The following is a 22,084-nucleotide window of genomic DNA, read 5'->3' as shown; positions in this document are numbered from 1 at the left end:
ACTTTGACCGTCCAGTGTAGAAGCATGTGGCAGCCTGACTTTGATCACTGTGCAGGGGCATGGTGTGTCTGCACAATCAGAAGCCTTGCAGCGTGGCCATGATGGGTCGGGAACATTCAAGAGTCCAGCTGGTGTCATGGGCCAGCTCCAAGAACAAGCCTGGGAAAGGAAAACTTGGAATTCTGGGAACTCTGCACAAGGATTAGGGTATTTTCAAACACGGATCAAATGTCTGTGAACTCCAAGAATTGGGAGCTCATCTGCATTGGGATCTGTGCTTTCAAAGGTTAAAACAATCTAAAAATGAGAAAATGGAGTGGATCAGTGCATAAAGGCAGTGGGCTGTGGCTCTGTGGCCTTCACTAGACTCTGGCTGTGTAAGGACGAGTGTTCCAGGGCCTCAGCTCTCTCCTCCAGCAGTAGTGATCAAGGGCCACACTGTGAGGGAAGACTTTTGTGTTCCACAGTTATGAAGAACTCACTTCTAGATATTCTGCTGTTCTCAGTACCCCATCACTTCTGCCTGACACTGACAGTGTGTGTGTGTGCATGAAACACCACAAACACCTCCTCCCAGTGCTGCCCTGAGAGACTCTGATTGTATTGGCTGAAGTGGGGCCCTGGCATCAGTGCCTTTTAACAATTCCCTAGTGAATCTGTGTGCAGCCAGGACAGACATGGGGCTGCCAGCTGTGGGGGGATCCCCGCCATGCTCAGGAACTGCAGCAAGGCTCTGTGTGACAGGATGGTGTGCAAATGCCAGGTTTGCAGGCGCTGCTCCCAGGTCAGCCCACCTGCCTGCTGGGGCCCGCACAGCCTTCTCAGGGACATGGCCGTTTTATGTAAGCCAGCTTCCTACCCATTCCCTGACCAGATGGCTCAGAGCCAAGAAAAGGCCCAGGGACCCAGCACCTCAGCAGTGCCTGCCACAGAGGTGAAAGCAAGAGACCATCCAGCATCCACGCCATTTCGTTCAAGCCCACCACCAGATTTCTCATTGTGCCACCATTTGTGTTTTGGGGACCCATCACCTGATTCTGCGGGGACCTGGGCCTGGAGGTGCCGGTCCATTTTCAAGATCGGTCATTTGTGAAGACAGACTTACCTTCATCCTTGAACATATGTTTCTGCAGCTGGCACCTTTTAACTCAAAAGTTTTATACCAAAAAGCAACAAGGCCTCTACTTCCAGGCTCTGGAGAAGATGCTGACAGCTTAGGATCAGCGCCTCAAGGATCAGCACAGCTTGAGCCATCCTTGAAGTGGTTTCACAGGGGATGGGGAAGGGGGAACAGAGAGCCAGAGAGAGCCTGCCTCCAGGAGAGAATTACAGCAAGCCCTATTCTGTCCTCTCACCCAGCAAGCCTGATTTTCTTCCTCCATGAACAGAGGAACTTTTGCAGTTAAAGGAAGCTTTTAAGAAAAGAGCTTCATAGGAAAAAAAAAAAAAAGAGGAGAGCCACTTCCTGAGACGTATTTGCTTTAGAAAATGAACAATGCAAGGGGCTGCTCCCTGGAGGGAAGGAAGCGATTCCTGGCAGCGGAATGCCTCACCATCCCCTTCCAGGTACAAAAAGCCAAGGCCCGGGGGCCTCCCCTTCCTATAGCTGTGAATGATCTATTGCTGAAAGCGCAAACAGGAGATGTGGGGAGAGCACATCCTGCTCAGGAGTGGAGGCAGAAGGTGACTTCCGCTGCATGCATCCAGCTGAGCGCTGGCTGCCCAAGGACTGATGGGGCAAGCAGCCACCTTGCTCCCCTAAAGGAGCTGCTGCCAGCAGGTTCAGGATGAGGGAATGCGCCTAAAAGGACAAGCTTGTAACAGTAAAACTCCTGTGGCTGATAGTGTAGATGAGGCACTGGTGTCCTAGTGATAATAACTGGTTGTTCTATCACGAATGTAGACGGAGGAACACGCCCTCCAGGAACGCCTGGTGCAGATTCTGCAGACTTTTCCCAGTGAATGCGCACACAGGCGTGTCCTGGCACTAAATCCCTAGGAATGCCACCCCAAGAACAGAAAGATCTCAGTGCATAGATGGTTGCTGAAGCCCTGGGTGCAAATTACACCAGAGAGAGTGTACAAAGAGGCAGGAGGGGACCCAGGTGGATATACCATTCACAGGAAAGGTACAGAAAGAGAAACCCATGAAGGAGACTTCTAGAGTCCTGGGATTCCCTTAAAACGATCTGTAATTCCCTGTCTTCCCAGGAAGATGGAACCGTCTGTACTGTTCTGTTCCTTCAATCCAGTTGGCATATGGCAGCGGGCACAGCACACCCATCCCAACATCCCAGGGCCTCCCTGCTCAGTGTGGTCCTCACACCAGCAGCACCAGTGGCTCCAGGGTCACCCGGCTTCTGGGTCAGGGTCTGTAGCTTTGCAGGGCTCCTGGGCATTCGTGTGCGTGGTGAAGTTTCAGGGGCTGGCAGTGTGTGTGTCCATGAAACACCACAAACACCTCCTCCCAGTGCCGCCCTGAGAGACTCTGATTGTATTGGCCGAAGTGGGGACCTGGCATCAGTGCCTTTTTAAAGTTCCCTAGTGATCCTGTGTGCAGCCAGAGCAGAAGTGCTTCTGACAGGCACTGGCTAGGATGGGGGTGCACATGTTCATGCAGGGCAAGCTGCCCTTTCAAAGGAGCCACCATAAGAGATGTTTGCATGCCCTGACCTTCAGCTCTTTTTCTAAAATTGCATAGTAAGTTCCAAGCCACATTCCAACAAGACTCAATTGTGTAGAGGCAAAACTTTTAATGATAACTTCATGGCTTAAAAAAAAATTAAGTGTTTAGCCTCTTCCCCACAAAAGCCCCAAGAAAGAGGAGAGCTGCCACTCAGGGGCAGGATGCTTTGAACAACCGCAAAAGAGATCCCCTTTCCCTGCCGCTCGTTTAATATTTGTTGATTTCATGAGCCTAATCTCTCTTGAAGGAGGAAAGGGTAGGATGGGAGTAGAAAGAGCTAAGCAGAGGAAGTAGATTGATTGTGCACGAAGGAAGGCAGAATGGTTGAGCAGGGGACACTGAGGTCACATGACGAGGAAGCAGCGGGGAAGGAAGGAGTCATGGCAGGTCCCACACCTGGATGGATGGCATTGCCAAGGTTGATCAGATGACTACTGCTCCCGCTCTCCCACAACCTCCACCCTGAGCTGTGAGCATACCAGGGAAGCCTCAGAGGGGAGTTGCTCACCCAAAAAGGATTTGGAATCCAAAACTGTAACGTTCTTGATGCCTTTTCCATCGAATATTTCAAAATCCCCGAATAATCCTACAAGAGCATTGAGAGAGCCTTGGATCCAGCTCAGGAGAGAGGAGCCCCTGCATGGCTCCCCCATTGAGGTGAGACCCCCTGCACCTGCCCCATGACCCTGGCAAAGCCAGGTTTGTGCAACCACACAGCTCCCAATTATGCCAGCTCAACTCAGACCCCAAGGGTCATCGCCTGAGGATAAACTGGGACCAAAACCCATGACAAATGGCTACACAGTCACCGGACCCCAACCCTGGAAGAGACAGGTGATGAAATGGAGAAACCAGACTTGGAGACATGAGGCAGGCACATTTGGATTTGAACTTTGATCCTGAATCCTTGAGAAAGTCTATGATCTCAGTTTCTTCATCTATAAGACAGGGATAATTAAACTAATTCTGATGGGATGCCGGGAGAGCCGCATGAGACCCCACTGCTCTGGAGCAGGTCCCTAACTCTCTTCCTGGCTTCTGGCCCTAAGGAGAGGCCCAATAAATAGGTGTTGGTTGACTGAACGAGTGAGCAAATGTCATTCAAAGTAGAGGCTTCAGGAAAAGCACGTGACATGCAGCTTTGCAACAAATGATGTAGTCACCCACAAACAGGGCAACTCTCCCACAGCTGAAGTCAACATCTTGATGAGCAAGAGGCTTGAGGGGCGTTCCTGCTGCACCATCGTGCCTGTCACTTTAAATACTAGAGACAGGCACAAATGCTTTTATTGATCCAGAAGGTTTTAATGGCTCCCTGTGATCATTTCTAAGTGAATTTCACTTCTGCCAGTGAAAGCCTTGCCATGAGGAAGGCAATTACAGATGCTGTTTCCTAAGTGGCTCCCCCAGGCTGACCTGTGCACAGGAGGCTAGGACCCTCCCGCCTTCCACGGGGCGGCACTATGACAAGGGTCATGGGACGGCCATGCGGGGGACACAGCAGGGACCCTCGGGGTTGCACCAGATTTTCTTGAGAGCGAGAGGACACCTTAAGGCCGTCATAAAATACAAAGTGCTGTGATCCTTTGCCAGTGACCCTCGCTGGGAAGGCCAGGATACTTGTTTTCTGATAGATCAGGGGCTCACCAAAGATGTGTGGCAGGAGGCTTGCTAGGAAGACAGCTGGTTCCTGGAAGCACAGGTGTCTAGAAAGCCCAACACCTAGCTATTAGCTATTAGAGAGCAGGTGCCCGCAGGACAGAGGAGAACTAACCCCCATGGCGGCTCATTGCTGCTGCCCAAAGGGCCAGTGCATAGCTAAGTTCTGGGATCCTGGGTCCAAATTCACCTGAAGCTTGAAAGAGTGGCCATGTTGAACTAATTTCCCCTCCATCCCTGCAACCTCCCACTGCCCCAAGGGCCTTCTGGATTCTATGGCTAAAAACAGATGAGTGACATTCAGATGGGAGCGGGCTCTGTCAAGGGAAGCTGATCTCAGGTGTGTTTTGGGGTGAAAGGGAGTATCCTGGCACGCTCGCTGGCCTGAGCTCGTGCTCAAGCTGACCTTGAGCAAGGCATTTGGCCTCGTTTCCTTGTCTGTAAATGGGGAATAATTTCTCCTCCTTCCAGGGAAGTGCTGGAGAGGAACGGAGACAATGCATGTCAGGCACCGAGTACTGGGCTCCCAGTGGCAATCCCCTTCTCCCTACTGGGCGAAGTGCCCTTCTTGGTGGGGAGTGGAAGTATCTTGAAGCACTGGCTGACTCCTGCATCGCTGCCCCGGGAACCCAAGGGCAACCTTGGCAAACAGCGAGAGGTCATTTAGAACGATTACTCCCATAGGCTGAGACCCCCATCCCTCAAGCTTAGCCCAGGGGGATTTTTCTCTCCCAAGAGGCTCCCAGAGAAAGGAGGGGCCCTGCAGCCTGCAGTTGCTCCTGAGTGCTGTCCCAGACAAGTAAGGGTGGGAAATCTCGAGGGGCGCCTGGAGCTTGACACTCTTCCAGCTGGGGGGCCACAGTTCCACCTCTGTAGCCAGGCACGAGCCGCGAGCCACGGTGAAAACCCCACGGAGTGACTTCACAAATAGCCAGATTTGTTCTGATGCGTGGAGGGTTCGTTTCTGAATTTCTGCCTCTGCCACTTTCTCTGCGAAACCACTTTCTCAGCAGAGACAATGTTTGGGGCCCCCCATCCGTCCTCATTGTCTCATCTCCAGGCTAAATATATCCCAGCTTGTTGAAAACCAGCATCCACATAAGAACCAGATGGTGGCGAGATTTAGGAGGGTGGGGGCGATCTGGCGTTCTCACATTGCAGGGGGTGGGGGCTGGCTGCCTTCCACAGGCCAGGCTGTACTCATAGACTGGGCGTCTCATGCTGCCCCTTACTAACTGGTGGAGTTGCTCTAGAAGGCGCCTGGTGCCGGGAAACTGTTGAACGGCTTGAGGGATTGAGCACTGTCTGAGGAGTCAGGAGGCTGGGACTTGACTCTGCTCTGCTGCTACTCACAGCCACACTCAGGGAAGCCCCTCACCCCCACCACCAAACAGATTTCCCATCCAGAACGTAGGAGGGAGGAGGTGGGCTCTAGGAATTGTTCCATCATTGAGGCTCATAAGAGCAAACAACTGGAAATGACCCCAGGGCACCCTCCCTAAACCAGGACCTATCCCTGCAGTGGGACCCGTGGTAGGTCCTGATGGGGAAGGAGCACCAAAAGGTTGCTAAGTAAAACCACAAAATAAAACCCAAAACCCACAAAAACAAACATACCAACCAAAAGAACAAAAGCAAACACAGAGTACCCCCGACATGCATGGCGCAAGCTCCCATTTGTGTGAAGAAGAAGAACAAATGGAGTGAGCGTTGACGGGAGATGCAGAGACTTTCGCTGGTACCATGGGTTGCTGCCCATGCCAACGGGCAGAGAGACTCTCCCTGCATCCTCTTTCATATCTTTTGAATTTTGAACCATAGAAACGTCTTATTCTTAAAACTTTTAAATGACATTAAAAAATAGATCCTGTGAGACTTTCAGGAAGGTTGTCAGACAAGACTAGAAAATGTGCCAAGAGTGATGAAGCCTTCCAGGGGCAGGGTGGACGAATGCATCATGGACTTTGTCAGCCAAAATTGCCAGAGATGCAGGAGCAGCAACAGATTTCAGGGAGTGGAGGCTGGGCCCTCAAGTCTGGGGCAAAGGGAAACCTAATTTGTCTTGTTAATAAGAGGAGACCTGTGTTCCCCCAGGGGCAGCTGGCTCCTGATGTCACAAGGTGATCCATTAGCACAAGGCTTTGAAAGGTCACAGAGGTGGCCTTGCCCAGAAGTGCCCCCTCCCCTGGTCAGTATGGAGCCCAGGAGGCTCTGGGAGGAAACCTTGTTCGTTCCACCTCCAGGACCACCTGCCAGGGTACCCATGGTGCACTTTATCTGAAAAGTCCTGCAGTCCCTGGCTTTTTTGTAAGGGAAAACACTGATTGCAGAAACATCCACTTTCTCCCCTGGGGAAATATCCTAGATGTGGAGTGGGCAGCCCTGGATTCAAACCCATCACAAGGGCTGCACAATCCTGACCAGCCATTCATCCTTCCTAAGCCCAGGTTTTCCCATCCAGAAAGTGCTGCTATAACCTGCTCCTGGGCTGGAGGGGAGTTAAGTGAGAAAATGCCTGGGAGAGGAGCATAGTGCATGCCTGGCATTGGCTGAATTTTGCAGACCTGCATACAGCAAATCTCATGGAACACAGCAGGAACGCCCTTGATGCTGAGTCTGGGCCTGCTTATTCTACTTAAATAATTAGAACCATAGTCACGGGAGATGTTGAGTAGGTCATGCCTCCCCCGGCATGTTCCAATGATGAGGTAGTGCACATCCAGGCATTGTGATGCTAAGGGACCTCGATCACTCTGTGACAGACCCCTGGTACTGTCCCACACTGCACTGAAATTCACTCATGATAGTCGATTTCAGTAAGTCCGTGATTTCCTTAAACTGGAGTAAAATTCAAATGAGATATCATCCATCTCTCTTGCAAACTAAATAAATCATCGTTCTCTGGCTAAACTATCAGATAGTCCCTGATTTCTCTTTTGCCAAGCCCAGCCCCATTTCAGATGGCTGAGATTTTCTGTATTTAATTGAAAGACTGTCTCTAGAGCCAGGAGCAAGTCTGTGGTCATGGGCTGAAGGAAACCCTTTGAGGATGTTGTTATAAGGTTTCATTCCCTGTGCTGTGTTGAGGAGAGTGGGGTGGGGGAATAAGAGCTAATGTCATTATTTAAATGATCCCATAGTCCATAGGGTAAGCCTGTGGAGGATGGCTGCCCAGCGCACCTGGCACCATGACCTACTGCCTCCCCTCTTTCTCTTTTGAGAGTCTCTGGAACTGGCTCAGGAGGCAGCAGCCCCTGCCCAGCACTGGGGTGAGACTGAGGATTCCCTGTGGATACATGGATTCTCCACCCTCACTGGGGCTATGCATCTACCTTAAGTCTGATGCCCTCAAGGCCGGGTCTAAACCAATACCTTGTCAACAAGCCAGAGTCACAAGCAAGCAGCCCTGCTGAGGCCACTGGTTTCATCTCGTTTCTCAGGGAGAGAAAGTGCCTGCTCCACCTCTAGGTATCATTGGTTGGTTCATTTGCCTTGGCAAAAGCAGCCCAGAGTCCCAGCACCTAACGGGGTATGTCATTCCTGTGGGTCATTCCAACCAGGAGAACAAAATGACGGATCCCTCACAGTCAGAGGTCGAAAGTGCCTGGGGCGGAGGAGCGTGGCAGTGAATGCGACTCCGTACTGCAGTTAGGAGTACCTGCAGTTCCTCTCACTGCTCACTTTCTGCTGAAGTTGGCAAACAGTCAATGAAAAACAGCCCAGGCCTTGAGTGTGACTTGTTAACAAATGTGACTTTGCTGGACTAATAACAAGTCTAACCTCTTCTCCTTTTAAAGTTCATCAACAAAACATGCACAAACAGGAAGGCATTATCCTTTGTCTTGGGGGAAAATGGCACCTGCCTTTAGAAATTACAGAACCCCGGTGGCAACAGTGTGGGATATTTGTCCAAACCCTTACGCAATACTGTCTGAGGTCCAAGGATGGCCTTTGGCCCTTTTACACAGACTCAGGCTACAAATGGAAGCCCCATGTCCCGGGAAACCTGCAGGAATTCGTATAGACTGGAAGGTCCTTTTACCTTGAAAGTTGTTGCAGATTCAGGATTGGCAAGAACCAGAGGTGAAATGAGTACCATGCCGGCGAAGTGGCCCGGCCTTTCTGCGGCCGTGAGGATGGCGATGGCACCTCCCTGTAATGCAGAACGGGCAGAGCTGCTGTGTTCGGCTTGCAACAGCGCACACGATTCTAATAAACATGACCAATGCCATAATTCTAATAAACATGACCAATGCAGTCCTCTTAAGCTGCAGTCCTGGCCAAGAGCCCTGAGGAGGACTACCTTGGAAGAGGCACCATCAAATGTTGGATCAACTAGATCTGCAATTATTTTATTACACATGTTTTTTTCTCTGGGTTTTCCAAGAGCAAACATTTCAGAGAGTTATAAATAAGGTTCCTGCCTGTGGGCCGCAAGTTAAACAATAACACATTCCCACTTCATTTCAAGCCCAAAGCTGGCGGAACCCCAATTCATCATCCCGACAGGCTTAATAGGAGGGTTGTTTTCTTTCTTTTTTTTTTTTTGGTGGGGGGTAATGTGATCATAATAATAGATTGCTATACTATACTTTTTCCTGGTTTAGTAAAGGTCCTAGAAATTTAAATTCCAAGAAAAATGGGAGTGAATGTGGATGGTGCTGGAGAGAGGCCTCACCTGTTTGCTAAAGCACAAAGGTGCTTAAAAGCAAGGGTTGCAACTGCAAATGCTCACAGGGGCTGGGCAGGTAAGAGCCAGGCAGTGACCAAGGGGCGAGAGGCAACGCCTACCCTGGTGAAATGTCCCCAGGGATATAAATTCAAGCAGTTCGATACCTCTTGGTCAGCCAACCAGCCTACTTTTTCAGCCTACTTTTTCTCCATTTGACCTGGAGGCTGCCAGTTTAAGGCCCCTGATTTAAGATTACATTTGCTCCGTTACATTTTAAGACGATATTTGCTCGATTTACGTATTTAAAAGGTGGAAGGAGTTGGAGTAAGCTTTAAGGAATTTTTTCCAAGGGGACCCTTTGTCCCTAGTTATCATTCAATTCTGAAAAAAGCACACAAGGTTTGGGGACATTTCGTGTGCTTCTTATTGATGAAGGAGCTATTCCCCCCTCCAAGAAGTGGCTCTTAGTAGCCTCACTATGAAATGGCACCAAGTGGGCCAAAGAGCGTTGAGAAAAAGATCAGTTTTCCAAAAGGCCACATACTCAAGCTGCTCAGTCAGGACCGGCTGGCAGCCTCCCTTGTTTCCTAAGCACGGAATCGCCCAGGAACTCCAAGTGCAGGGCACAAAGGGAGACATCATGCCAGCAGGCAGAGAGCGGGGGGAGGGGTGGGGAGTCAGGGCCACCCCCTTCCCCCTGCAAGGCTGGAAGCCAGGGTGGATGTGATGTGGGTCTTCTGTGGTCTGCTTACCATGGAGTGGCCCAGAAGGAAGACAGGAAGCCCAGGGTAGTCTTTCTGCATGGAATCCACATGCTGCAACACATCTCTGACGAAAACGTGGAAGTCAGACACTACCATCCTCTCCCCTTCGCTCTGTCCGTGGCCAACTGGAAAGGAATGGGAGATGAGAGAGAGCTGCAGTTACCAGGTTGACTCCTGCCCAAGCCCAGAGGTCTCCTCACTGCAGTCACCCGCCTCTCTCTCCTGAGCGCCTGAACGTGTCACCTCATTTTAACTATTTCCGGCCACTCTTGAATGTTGGAATTCTTCTCTCCCACTTTTTATGGATTATGAAACTGAGGCACAGAGTGGTTGAGGAACGTGCCCAAGATCACACCACTAGGAAGCGACGAGCCAGGGTGTAAATACTACAAAGCCTCCCTTGGGGTTGGTTTCCAAGGAAGGGAAAAAGGATAGGTGCACAGAGAGCCTCAGCATGCCCAGTTTTCTGCAAAGTGGCCAGGAGTAAGACGAAGACGGCTCAGAATTTTCCTGCGTTTTCCCTGTTCCTTGCCCCTGGCAGCTGTGCCTGAATATTGGCCTTTCACCAGGTAGAGTGGTACACTTAGCCCCTCATCTTACAGCTTTATGTGAAGATAACATGACGGACATAAAATAATATGCAGTCATTGGGTGTGCTTGCCAGAAAGCTCTCGACGAAGCTGCAGTGAAACTAGGTCACACTCTCTCCCTCTTGGGTTTAATCTGTCACCTATTTGTGCTGTTCACCCCCTTGTTCTTTCCTCAGGGCCCTCCACTTTCTCCCTCTTTGAAGGACATCAGTCGCTATAGAAACAACTCACTGGCTGTGGCTTCACATTCAGGCTGAAAGCAGCTGTGATGGTTTGAAAATTGCAAAAAAGAAAGCGCTTCTGGAGAACTGGGACCACACAGCCAGAGGGGCTGCCCAGACCTTCCCTGCTGAGAGCCTGAAGCACTCATTAAGCCTCTGCCACCTCTGGGGAGGCTGCTGCACTAATAACGGCCACCACCTGGAACTGACAGGCTGCCCAGACCTCCAGCTTGGAGACCCTCCTGCTGTCAGGCCCCGAGCTCCCGTGTTTCCCACTGGCCCGTCCCCCGCACCCACCTTCCCAGCCACCATCCCATGGTCTCTTTGACCATCCCACTGGGCCCGAGGGTCCCACTACCCTCTCGGCAACATTCCCCTTTTCCTTGCCCTTCTGAGTAGTTTTCTCTTTTAAAATTTATTTTTACTTTTTACTGTGCTATCATATCCATAACATAAATTTTGCTGTTTGAACCATTTTTAAATGTACAGTTCAGTGGCATCAAGGACATTATTGTGCAACTCTGTACTTTTTCACCTTCCCATGCTGAGACTCCACACCAATTGATATGGGTTGACTTGTGTCCCCCAAATCCATATGTTGAAGCTCTAACCCCCAAGATCTTGGAATGGGACCTTATTTGAAGACAGGGTCTTAAAAAACATGATTAAGTTAAATGAGGTCCTTAGGGTGGGCCCTAATCCAAATGACTGGTGTCCTGTAAGGAGAGGGGATTACAACCCAGATAGAGGGAAGATTATGTGAGGATGCAGGGAGACGGCAGCCATCTACCACACAAGGAGAGCGTGCAGGAGAAACCAACCCTGCTGGTGCCCTGATCTTGGACTTCCAGCCTCTGGAACTGTGAGACAATAAATATCTGTTGTCGAGGCCCCAGTCTGGGGTCCTTCATTATGGAAGCCCTGGCAAACTCATACTAGCTATTAAACTCCAACTCCCATTTTCTTCTTACTCTCTCTTCCCCCACACCCCTGGCACCCTCTATTACACTTTCTGCTTCTATAAATTTAACTGCTCTAGGGACTTCATTTGAGTGGAATCAGGTCATATTTGTCCTTTTTGTGTCTGGCTTATTTCACATAGCACGGTATCTTCAAGGTGCATCCATGTAGTCATGTATGTCAGAATTTCCTTCCTTTATAAAGCTGTATCATATTCCATTCTGTGGATGGACCATGTTGCGTTTATATATTTATCTGTCGACGGACATTTGGGCTGTTCCCACCTTTTGGTTATTGCAAATGATGCTGCCGTGAACATGGGTGTGCAAATCTCTCTTCAGGTCCCAGTTTTCAATTCTTTGGGGTAATACCCAGAAGCGGTGTTGCTAGGTCAGATGGTGATTCTGTGTTGAATTTTTGAGGCATGATCCCCCACATCCATGTGGAACATCTCTCTGCACACAGCCCCTACTCCTCCGCAGGGGCTGCTGCTCTCACTCTAAAGCCTGAGGCCTGGCTGCACACAAACGCTGAGCCAAGGCAACACCAGGGCTGCCCAGTGACAGGCTCCCTCTTCCCACAGGCTTGGTCTCCAAACAAGTTCATCTGGGCATCTCTTCCGTATGTTTCTATGCTCCCAAAACTTGCAATGCTACCTAATAATCCTGGGGACATAGTATCACTCATCTTTTTTGAAAACAAGGGGACAGTCCAAAACGGCCCTCTATATTGGAAGCATCCCCCTTTCTGATTCCAACCACTCCCAGCCCAGCCTGCTCCCCGTGTCAGCTACATCCCTGTCCTCCCTCCTTCATCCACAGCCCTCAAGCCGCCCTCTTCCCTCCCTCTTCCCCTCCCACTTAAGGGGTGATTCACACTCATGGCCCTTTCCCCACCTACATTCTCTCTCCAGCCCTAGAGGCTCCATGCAACCCTCAGCTGAGTCCACCCCAGTGGGCCTTTACCCCATCCTCTTCTGAGCTCACTCAGCACCACATGCTCCTGCTGACCTTGTCATGGGGTGCGCCTGGAAATGGACTTCCTTGGCTCTCCTCCTTCTCATCTGGCTGTGTTGTCTTTGTCTGTTTTCCTCCCTGGCTAATTTCTGTACTCATTCATTCATTCATTCATTTTTAATTTAAAAATTGCATCTTAAAAGACACTCAATTCACATGGTACAAAATCAAAGTGATATGAAAGGTGTACACTGACGGTCCCTTTCCCACCTCCTCCCATCCACCCAATTCCCCATCTTCCCCTAAACTCTTCTCTTAGTGTCTCAGCCTCTTTATAAGCAAATGCAAATACAAATACAATTCCTGATTTTTACCCCAGTCCTAAACACAAAGAAACACAAAACAGATCCTGCTCTGTGTGGGGCTTTGTTCACTCAACACTATATCCTGATCTTCCAACGTTTGAAATAGGGCTCCTCCCCAGCTTCTTACTACAAAACTTTCAAATGAACAGAAACACTGAAAGAATACGTTATCATTTTATTTGCTGTATATATACACATTTATGAATATAAAAATGGCTGAATCTTGTAAAAGTAAGTTGCAGGCTGGGCAAGGTGGCTCATGTTTATAGTCCCAGTGCTTTGGGAGGCCAGGGTGGAAAGATCGCTTGAGCCCAAGAGTTCAAGACCCACCTGGGCAATATAACGAGAGATCCTGTTGCTAAAAAAGAATTTAAAACATTAACTGGGCATCGGTGGCATGGTGGTGCACACCTATAATCCTATCTACTTGGGATCACTCGAACCTGTGAGGTTGGGGCTGCAGTGAGCTGTGTTTGCACCACTGCACTCCAGCCTGGACAAAAGGGAGACCCTATCTCAAAAAAAAAAAAGGAAAAACAGATAGTGAAAGAAAGAGAAGACAGAAAGAAAGAAAAAGAAAGAAAGAGAGAGGGAAAGAAAAGGAAGGAAGGGAGGGAGGGAGGAAGGAAGGAAAAGAAAGCAAGAAAGAAAGGAGGGAGGGAGGGAGGAAGGAAGGAAGGAAGGAAAAGAAAGCGAGAAAGAAAGGAGGGAGGGAGGAAGGAAGGAAAAGAAAGCAAGAAAGAAAGGAGGGAGGGAGGAAGGAAGGAAAAGAAAGCAAGAAAGAAAGGAGGGAGGGAGGGAGGAAGGAAGGAAGGAAGGAAGGAAGGAAGGAAGGAAGCAGGCAAGCAAGGAAGGAAGAAACAATGGACAAATCTGGGTAAAGGATCTACAGGGGTTCTTTATACTATTCTTGCAAACTTTCTTTGAAGTTGAAGGTACTTCCGAATAAAAAAGTGTTATAAAAATAATCCATAAGTACTATAACATTTCACCGTAAACACTTCAGCATGCTTAGTGACATTCTCTTCATAACTATAATACCATTTTCCTGCCTAAGTAAATTAGCAATAACTCTCTAATATCATCTAATATACAATCTAAATTCTAATTTCCCAGTTGTCTGCAAGTATTTTACAGCTGGTGTTTTAGAACCAGGATGCAAAATTCATATGCTGTATTTGTTTGCTATGTTTCTTTAGTCTTAGAGAGGCCAGGCTAGTAAATGCCCCACATCCTGTATCTGACTGTTTCCCCTCATGGTGTCATTTGGCTTGTTCCTGTGTTCCCATTCATTATCAAGAACTTCCCCTCTTCCTCAACACAAATGTACCAGGCTCACCTTATACTTTCCTTGTCCCAGACTTGGAATTAACCATTTCTCCAGGGAGCTCCAGTTCCTTTCAGTGTTTAAAAATCAAGATTTAAAGTTGGGAGTGTCCAGTGCAATCGAGGTGCCCTTGCTTTCATGCCCTTCATTAGGCAGAGCTGGAAAACTTAATTCTTTTTTTTTTTTTTTACGTGAGACTTAAGAAAACTTAATTCTTAAAAAACATGTGTCCATATAGATATTTTCAACTATAAATCAATGTTCTGTCTAGGCGCAGTGGCTCATGCCTGTAATCCCAGCACTTTGGGAGGCCAAGATGGGCAGATCTCTTGGGCCCAGGAGTTCGAGACCAGCCTGGACAACTTGGCAAAACCCCATCTCTACAAAAAATACAAAAAATTAGCCTAGCATGGTGGTGCACACCTGTAGTCCCAGATACTCAGGAAGTTGAAGTGAGAGAATCGTTTGAGCCCAGGAGGTCACGGCGGCAGTGAGCCATGATCGTGCCACTGGGCTCCAGCCTGGGCAACAGAGCAAGGCTGTCAAACAAACAAAGAAACAAACAAACAAACAAAGAAGTAGAAATCAATGTTCTAAAGTTTTCTCTTACCTTCTATGATTTTGTATTTTATCTATTTTCTTTGGCACTGAAAATCTTGGTTCCTAATAGCATTAACATATTTACTTGTAGCATAGTGTCAAAATTACAATACCAATATTGCCACCAATAATAAGCCTATGGCAAGAAGCTAGAATCACTTTGCATTTTTTTGTCTTTAGAATATAGTTCAATAATAAATGACCAGAGTATTCAGTTTGAAGTTCAAATTCTTATAAACAGGTTATAATTATTTTCTCTGTGTGCTTATGTTACTAATTTGATAATTAGATGCATTAATTTCAAATTAAATTTCTTTCCAATTATAGGTTTTTCCTTTTTGCTTTTCAATTTAATTTTCTTTTCCAAATATGAGAACATCTACCTGATACAATGGTCAGAAATATATTAAAAAATTCTTCCAGTGAAGTCTCACTTCCACCCCATCTCCTCCATTTCCCCGCTTGTTCCCTAGGGTTAATCATTCTAATTATTTTCTGTTTTTTTCTCTAATCATTTCTTTTTGCAAAAATAAGAAAACTACCTGTTTATCCATCCATCCATCCATCCATCCATCCATCCATCCATCCATCCATTTATCCATCTAGTCTATCATCTATCTATTCTCTGTCTAATCTATTTATCCATCTACCCATCTATTCTTATTTTTCCTCCTTTCTTAGTTAAAAGATAGTACGCCACATATCCTACTCTAGAAACAGTCTTTTCTATTTCTGGATTTCTACCAGGTCTTTTTTTTCCCCCACGTTTAACATATTCTGGAGGTCACTCTGTGCCAAAGACCCCAGACCTGCCTCCATTCTGCCTTACTGCTGCGTAGTACGCCTCTGTGGGGGTGAACCGTAGTTTCTTCAAGCACTCTCTCATTGGAAACATTTGGATTGTATCCAGGCTCTTATTTATTAAACACTTGGCTGCAGTGGATAAACTCGGACTATTTTATGTCATCTGCATGTTGGTGTATCTTCAGGGTATGTGCCTAGATGCAGGATTGCTTAGCTGAAATGTAAATGCATATGCAATTTTTGTAGGTATTACCAAATTCCCCTCCGTGTGGGAGTGTCGCATTTCACTCTGTGAGTGAGATGTCGGAGAGGGTCTCTTTCTCTTGGTGTGACCAGCAGACTGTGTGTTTGACATTTAGGTTTTTGCTCATATGATAGGAGACAAAGTGGGGTTGAACATCTCAGATTTTAAGAGCCATTACTTCTTTTTTAGTAAACTGAGTATTCACATCCTTGCTTATTTTTTTCTGTGGGGGTTTTGCATCTCTTCTTGACATTTAGGAGCTCTTTGTACATTAGTTGGTCATTTGTCTTTTGGCTTTGTTTACGTTGTATTTAGCCAAGCAGAAGAATTCTTACTTTTGGTTTCTTTTGAGATTCTTATTTTTGAATAGTCAAATTATCAGTCTTTTCATTTTATGGCTTCTGAATTTTGATTCTTGGTGATAAAGGCCTTCCCCACTCCGCAGTTACAAAAGAATTCAGCCATATTTTTTGTGACTTATATTTCTTTTGCAGTATAATATACATGACCTAAAACATTAACCAGTTTACATGTACAGTTTAGTGGTATTAAATACATTCACATTCTTGTGCAGCCATCACCACCATCCATCTCTAGATATAGTTTCATTGTTTTACATTCTAATCTTTGACCCATTTGGATTTTGTCTTGGTGTCGGGTAAGAGACAGCCATCTTTTACCAGACTTTATTTCAATTCAGAAAATTCACCACACATAAAATGAACCATGTTAAAGTGTACCAATTTAGTGGCATTTAGTGTATCTACAATGTGGTTGCAACCACCATCTCTATAGGAAGTTCCAAAATGCAGATGGTTCGTAATTGTCGCAGCAGAATTTATGAGCAAGTCCTTCACTGCTTCACTGAATTGCAGTGTCATCCTTATCATGTGTTAAAGTTCCCTTTTCACTCAAGCCCAGTCTATTTCCAGATTTCCGCTCAGCTCCGCCAGTTTGCTTATTCATAAGTCAGCCTCCATATTCTTGAGGCATTATAGGATCCTGCCCTTGACACACGTTACGTGCAGGACGCCTCAGGTCACTCTGCGAGCTCTCCCTGGTCCAAGTGTATCACTCCCATGCTTTGACTCTGATGGTAATGTAGGCATCTCCTGGATAAACCGTTTCTGACTCTGGCTTCTTTCCAGAGCTACAGATCCACCCTGCCAACCCATGGTCAGACTCTCCTGGCTGTTCCACAGTTCCTCAGACTGCTTGCAAATAATTGGCTCTCTTTCTGGGCTTCACATAGTAGTTAACAGCCCAGTAAGCCTTCCAAATTATTCAGGCTCAAAACAGGGCTGTCATCTTTGACTTTAATTCTCTTTCCACATCCAATTGGTCCCCAAGTCCTTCTAGATTTCTACATCCAGTCTCCTTCTTTGCACATCATATCCTGGTAGGGGTGGAGACCCTTGTTACCTTTGAACTTGCAGTAGCTTCTTCTCCAATCTCCTTGCCCACCCCAAGTTCTCCATGACCCACCTCCTCTTCTGGAAGCTGCTCTGATGGTGTTGTAGTCCAACAGCCCCCACTATTTGAGAATGCAGCCTGCACATCCCAGCCCAGTATTCCCAGCCTCCCAGGAAGGCTCCTACTGGTTCCTCTGCCACATTCTGAGCCACGTGCACACCCACCTGCCCACAGTTCCTGAAGCATGCGCACATGTTCCTGCCCTGTGCCTCTGAACGGGCAGCCTCTCCTTGATGTCATCACCCTGCCCCAGTCCTTTAAGGCCCTTTCAGTCCTGTCATCCACGGCATCCACTGTAATTCCCTCAATGCAGGTGCAGCTTCCGGAAGAGGAGGTGGGTCATGGAGAGCTTGGGGTGGGCAGGCAGATTGGAGAAGAAGCTACTGCAAGTTCAAAGGCAACATACCCCTTTCATACCCCTGAAGCACTTCTTGCCCCTGTCACATGTGAGTTGATCACAGTCCTCCTCCAGCACCACCCCCCACCCTACAGATGGAGGGTCCTGAGAGCAGGGGTGCCACATGACTCTGGTTGGTGGCAGAGGCTGCCTGCTGCTCTGTGCTGCAGCGACTTCTAAGGCGAGTGTGGTTGGATGGGGCGCAAAAAAGTCCTGAGTGAACAATGATGTCTGCATGGACTCAGGAAGGGAATGCAGCGTGCACGTGCCCATGTCTGCCTTGGAGAGCAAGGATCATACTTTATTCACCTGTGCATTCCCTAAGGTTCCTGGCACAGGCCTAGCAGAAGGTGGGTGTTTGATCAAATGAATTGAAATGAATTGTCGGCAATGTTTCCATAATGGCCACTTACCAAAGAAACTCAATTCCATTACTCTAGCTATAGCTGATGCATATGTTTCCTTGACCACCATGGAAACAGAGTTTGTTGAGAAGTAGCTTTGCATCTGCAATGAGAATTCTTTTTCTCCTGGTTTTATTTATGTATTTACATATTTGTTTTAGAGACAAGGTCTTGTTATGTTGCCCGGGGTAGATTCAAACTCCTGGGCTCAAGCAATCCCCTGCCTCAGCCTCCCAAGTACTGGGGCTACAGGCGCGCACCACCATGCCTGGCTGCTCTCTTGGTGTTTTTTATTATTATTATTATTATTATTATTATTATTTTTTTTTTAAAGAACCCTGCTTTGCAGACTTTAAGATATTTTTAGTTTTGTGTCTCTATGTATTAACTATATTTTTAAATTTTCTATACTTTGATGCTTTAACATCTCAGGCCTTGCTGATCCTGGAAAGACAGCCCCACCCCATAGTGGATGGGACTTCAACCACCTTTATCAGACTTTCCCGCTCCAGGCCACTGTCCCCCTGTCCTGATCACCTCAGGGCCAGGCACCAGACAATTAAGGACAGCCCTGCATCTCGGAGCCCTGAAATTCTTCAAACTAATCAAACCTAAACCTGCTCACTGCACCTCACCTGTTCTTCCCTTTGGAAGCCATAATAAAAGCCCCGGCCCACAGTCCCCTCTCCCTCTGGCCCCTGACCCGCCCAGTGCTCCCCTGCAGGGCCCTGCATGGAGTGCTTTGCCATCTGTTTCTAGGGACCTGTTAATGGAATAAACTTCTCCCCTCATGACAGTCATTTTCATGTCTGTGTGTCTTACGACACCCAATTAAAACAGATCCTAGGTACTCTTAAACACCCCAGTGCTGCATTTGATGAAAAGTATAATAAATTCATGATAATTCTTTGTTGAATGATTAAATAGTCTCCTACAAAATATTTCTGTCTGAAAATAACTTTCCATGTCATTACCATGAGCAAAGAGTCCCCCGGGAACCTACAGAAAGCTGGTGATCCTGTTACTGCTGGAATGGGAAGAGCTGACCTCTCACTTCACTTCCCTTTTTTCAGGGAACCAGGCTTACTTAGCATTCATTTTCTTACAGAAGAAAAAGCTGGTAAAATATAGCTTTGCATAAGGAAAGCGAGGTGAAGCCTTTAACAAGCAGTAAAAACAGCACGTGGTATTTGTGTGAGAGTTCATAACCCACAAAGCACTTTTCCCAGAGTTTGTTTCATTTGATCCCCACAAGCTTGTGAGGTAGGGATTCCTTTCCCATTTTCTAGCAAAGGAAACTGACCCTGGAGAGACTAAACGGTGGAGCTCAGCCCCCAGTGAGTGAGCCACAGGGAAGGGGCTTGAGTACAGGGCGTGAACTCCAGACCCAGGGTTGTCACTCTTACAGCTCAGGGCAAAACACAGCAGGAAGCAGGGGACGAAGATTGAGGAGGGAAAGAAAAGCCTTCTCAACAAGATAAAGAACCCACTGTGAAAACACAGGGCTGGTATCTTCCCTACAAGCCCGCCCGGATTTCTTGGTGATATGTGCCTGCAGTTGCTCACCCCAGGTGAGTCCTGAGAAGGGTCTGGCTCCGTGTCAGGCAGGGACAGGTTGTTTACACTCACCAGCACCTGCAGATGTGCAAACAGGGAGGCCACTGGGAAATGTTCTTTTGAAGACTTCACAAATTTCTAAGAGTGAGATACAATGGGAACAGAAGGGCTGGGCAGAGGCTGACCCTGACCCTGGAAGTAACCACAACAAATGGCAGCAAATGTCCACTGGAGACCTCATGTCTATGAGGCCACCGAGTGCACTGACGGACACCATGACTGGGTCTCAGGAGGTTCAGTGACTTCTCCAGCCCAGGGAGTTCTGGGAGGAGTGGTGGGTGGAAGGAGGGTGAGAGTACCAGAGGCATTTGAACCAGAGCAATTCCAGCTTGAACAGGGGCTGGATAAAACGAGACTTAGACCTACTGGGCTGCATTCCCAGACGATGGAGGTTTTCTAAGTTACAGAGTGAGATAGGAGCTTGGCACAAGATACAGGTCCTAAAGACCTCGCTGATAAAACAGGTTGCAGTAAAGAAGCCGGCTAAAACCCACCAAAATCAAGATGGCGACAACAGTGACCTCTGGTTGTCCTCACTGCTACAGTCTCAGCAGAGCCATGACAGTTTACAGACGCCATGGCAACGTCAGGAAGTTACCCAGTATAGTCTAAAAAGGGGAGGCATGAATAATCCACTCCTTGTTTAGCATATCATCAAGAAATAGCCATAAAAATGGGCAACTAGCAGCCCTCAGGGCTGCTCTGTCTATGGAGTATCCATTCTTTTATTCCTCTACCATCCTAATAAACTTGCTTTCATGTTACTCTATGGACTCCCTCTAAATTCCTTCTTGCGTGAGATCCAAGAACCCTCTCTTGGAGTCTGGATAAGGACCCCCTTCCGGTAACAAGAGTGAGGGGGATTCAGGCCTGGGAAGCAAGGCAGATGCAGGCCCCTGCATGGGAGGAGAGGTGTCAGTGTCTTGGGAGGACGTGGCCTGAGACCATGGTAAGGATGCTGGCCTCTGCCTGGAGAGAGGGGAGGCTGAGGAGAGTTTTAGGCACAAGAGGGATGTTTGCATTTTTTTTTTTTAATTTGGCCTCATTATATCACTGTCTCCGCAAGACCATTATAGAAAAGTCTTGTCAAAAGCTTCATCCACCAACTCCGTGCCTCCCTGGGGAGAAAGGACCCTATGCAGCCATCGCTCTGACTTCCAGGGTTCAGAGGGGGAAGCTTTGCCTCTGAGCAGAGGGATGGAGTGGCTGGGTGCGCAGCTGCACCTGGCTGGGTGTGCTGATGTGGAGCAAGTCACCGAAGAGCCCAGTAAAGAGGGCAGGGCGGCCAAGCCCCTCCAGCCTGCCTCCCAGTCGAATGGTGTTGCGGCCCTGCAGAGGAAAGTGGGTGCTCCTTGCAGAGCAGGAGGCCCAGGCCTGAAGTAGAAAACCCTGCTGGAGCCCTTCCTGTGGTGGAGCCGGGTTGGTCTAAGGAGTCTAATTCTGGAACCTGCTCCCTTAACCCTGTGGGCTCCATGGCTGCCTTGAGGCAGTGCTGTTTTCCCTTGAATCTACCCTGATCAGGTCTCACTTTTATAACCAGAGGAAAGACACAATATGTGTTATCCAAAATGCAGGAAAGTGGATTCAGGTGCTAACCTGGGACTGGTCTGGTCCCTCATCAGCTCAAAGACGAATGCCAGCGAGGCCAGCCTAGAGTAAGGAGGGGCTGCCACGAGGCGCCAGGGCACCCGGCTCCCAGTATTCCATTTCACCATGGAAACATCGCCCACTGCCTCTCCCATCGGGGTCTGCAGTGTGCCTGTGCCTTCATTTACCCTAACTCTGAGCCCACACGCTCTCCACTGGGGGTTCTGCACAGACAGACACTTCTCCTCATTTCTCACCCCTGCTCCTTTGCAGGTGCCGGCCACACAGTGTCTCCCTGACCCTCCAGAGTGGCCGCACAGGGGCCCTGCAGGATTTGCTAGCCTGCCAAATAAACCAGCTCCATTAAAAGATGAAAGAACACGTTTGAAAAAGGGCTCTTGTCTTGGCTCTGTCCCAACTTGACAGCCCCCAGGTGAAGAGGTCCAAGGAGCAATCCACCTTTCCACGGTCCGTTTATCCCCCTCAGTCCAGCAAATGCCTTCTCTGTGGATTTTCCTGGTCATCTCTCCTCGGGTGACTAAGGCAGCCAGTCACAGGAGGCACACCAGCTGAGGCTCTGGAGAGATGGGAGCACCTGACTGTGAAGAGGACAGACACTTCCCTCCCTTACAATTCGGCTGTCTGCCCTGCATTCCTGGCCAACCCACAGGAGGTCAGCCAGCACCAGAAAGGAGGAATCTTGCAGAATGTGTGGTCAGGGCAATAAGACAGACCATCACTGTGGGGCCTCTAGTCTC

General features: G+C 48.3%; 1 protein-coding gene across 12 annotated transcripts in view; it reads right to left on the bottom strand.

The window, feature by feature from the left end:
• MGLL (monoglyceride lipase) overlaps nt 1-22,084 on the bottom strand; it is a 136,401-nt gene that overhangs the window by 23,370 nt on the left and 90,947 nt on the right. For 8 of the 12 annotated variants that reach the window (XM_077993719.1, XM_077993721.1, XM_015130091.3 and 5 more), the window contains exons 4-5: nt 9,770-9,906; nt 8,388-8,498 (exon numbers count right to left, since the gene is read on the bottom strand). In XM_077993719.1, the coding sequence (XP_077849845.1) occupies nt 8,388-8,498; nt 9,770-9,906 (248 nt within the window). Of the gene's footprint in view, nt 1-3,194; nt 3,273-8,387; nt 8,499-9,769; nt 9,907-22,084 lie in introns of all 12 variants that reach the window. The other 4 variants (XM_077993715.1, XM_077993717.1, XM_077993722.1 and 1 more) reach the window with 1 other exon arrangement.

Source organism: Macaca mulatta, chromosome 2 (genome assembly GCF_049350105.2).
Source record: "Macaca mulatta isolate MMU2019108-1 chromosome 2, T2T-MMU8v2.0, whole genome shotgun sequence".
NCBI classification, from domain to species: Eukaryota; Metazoa; Chordata; class Mammalia; order Primates; family Cercopithecidae; genus Macaca; species Macaca mulatta.
This window is presented reverse-complemented; position numbering and strand designations above follow the sequence as displayed.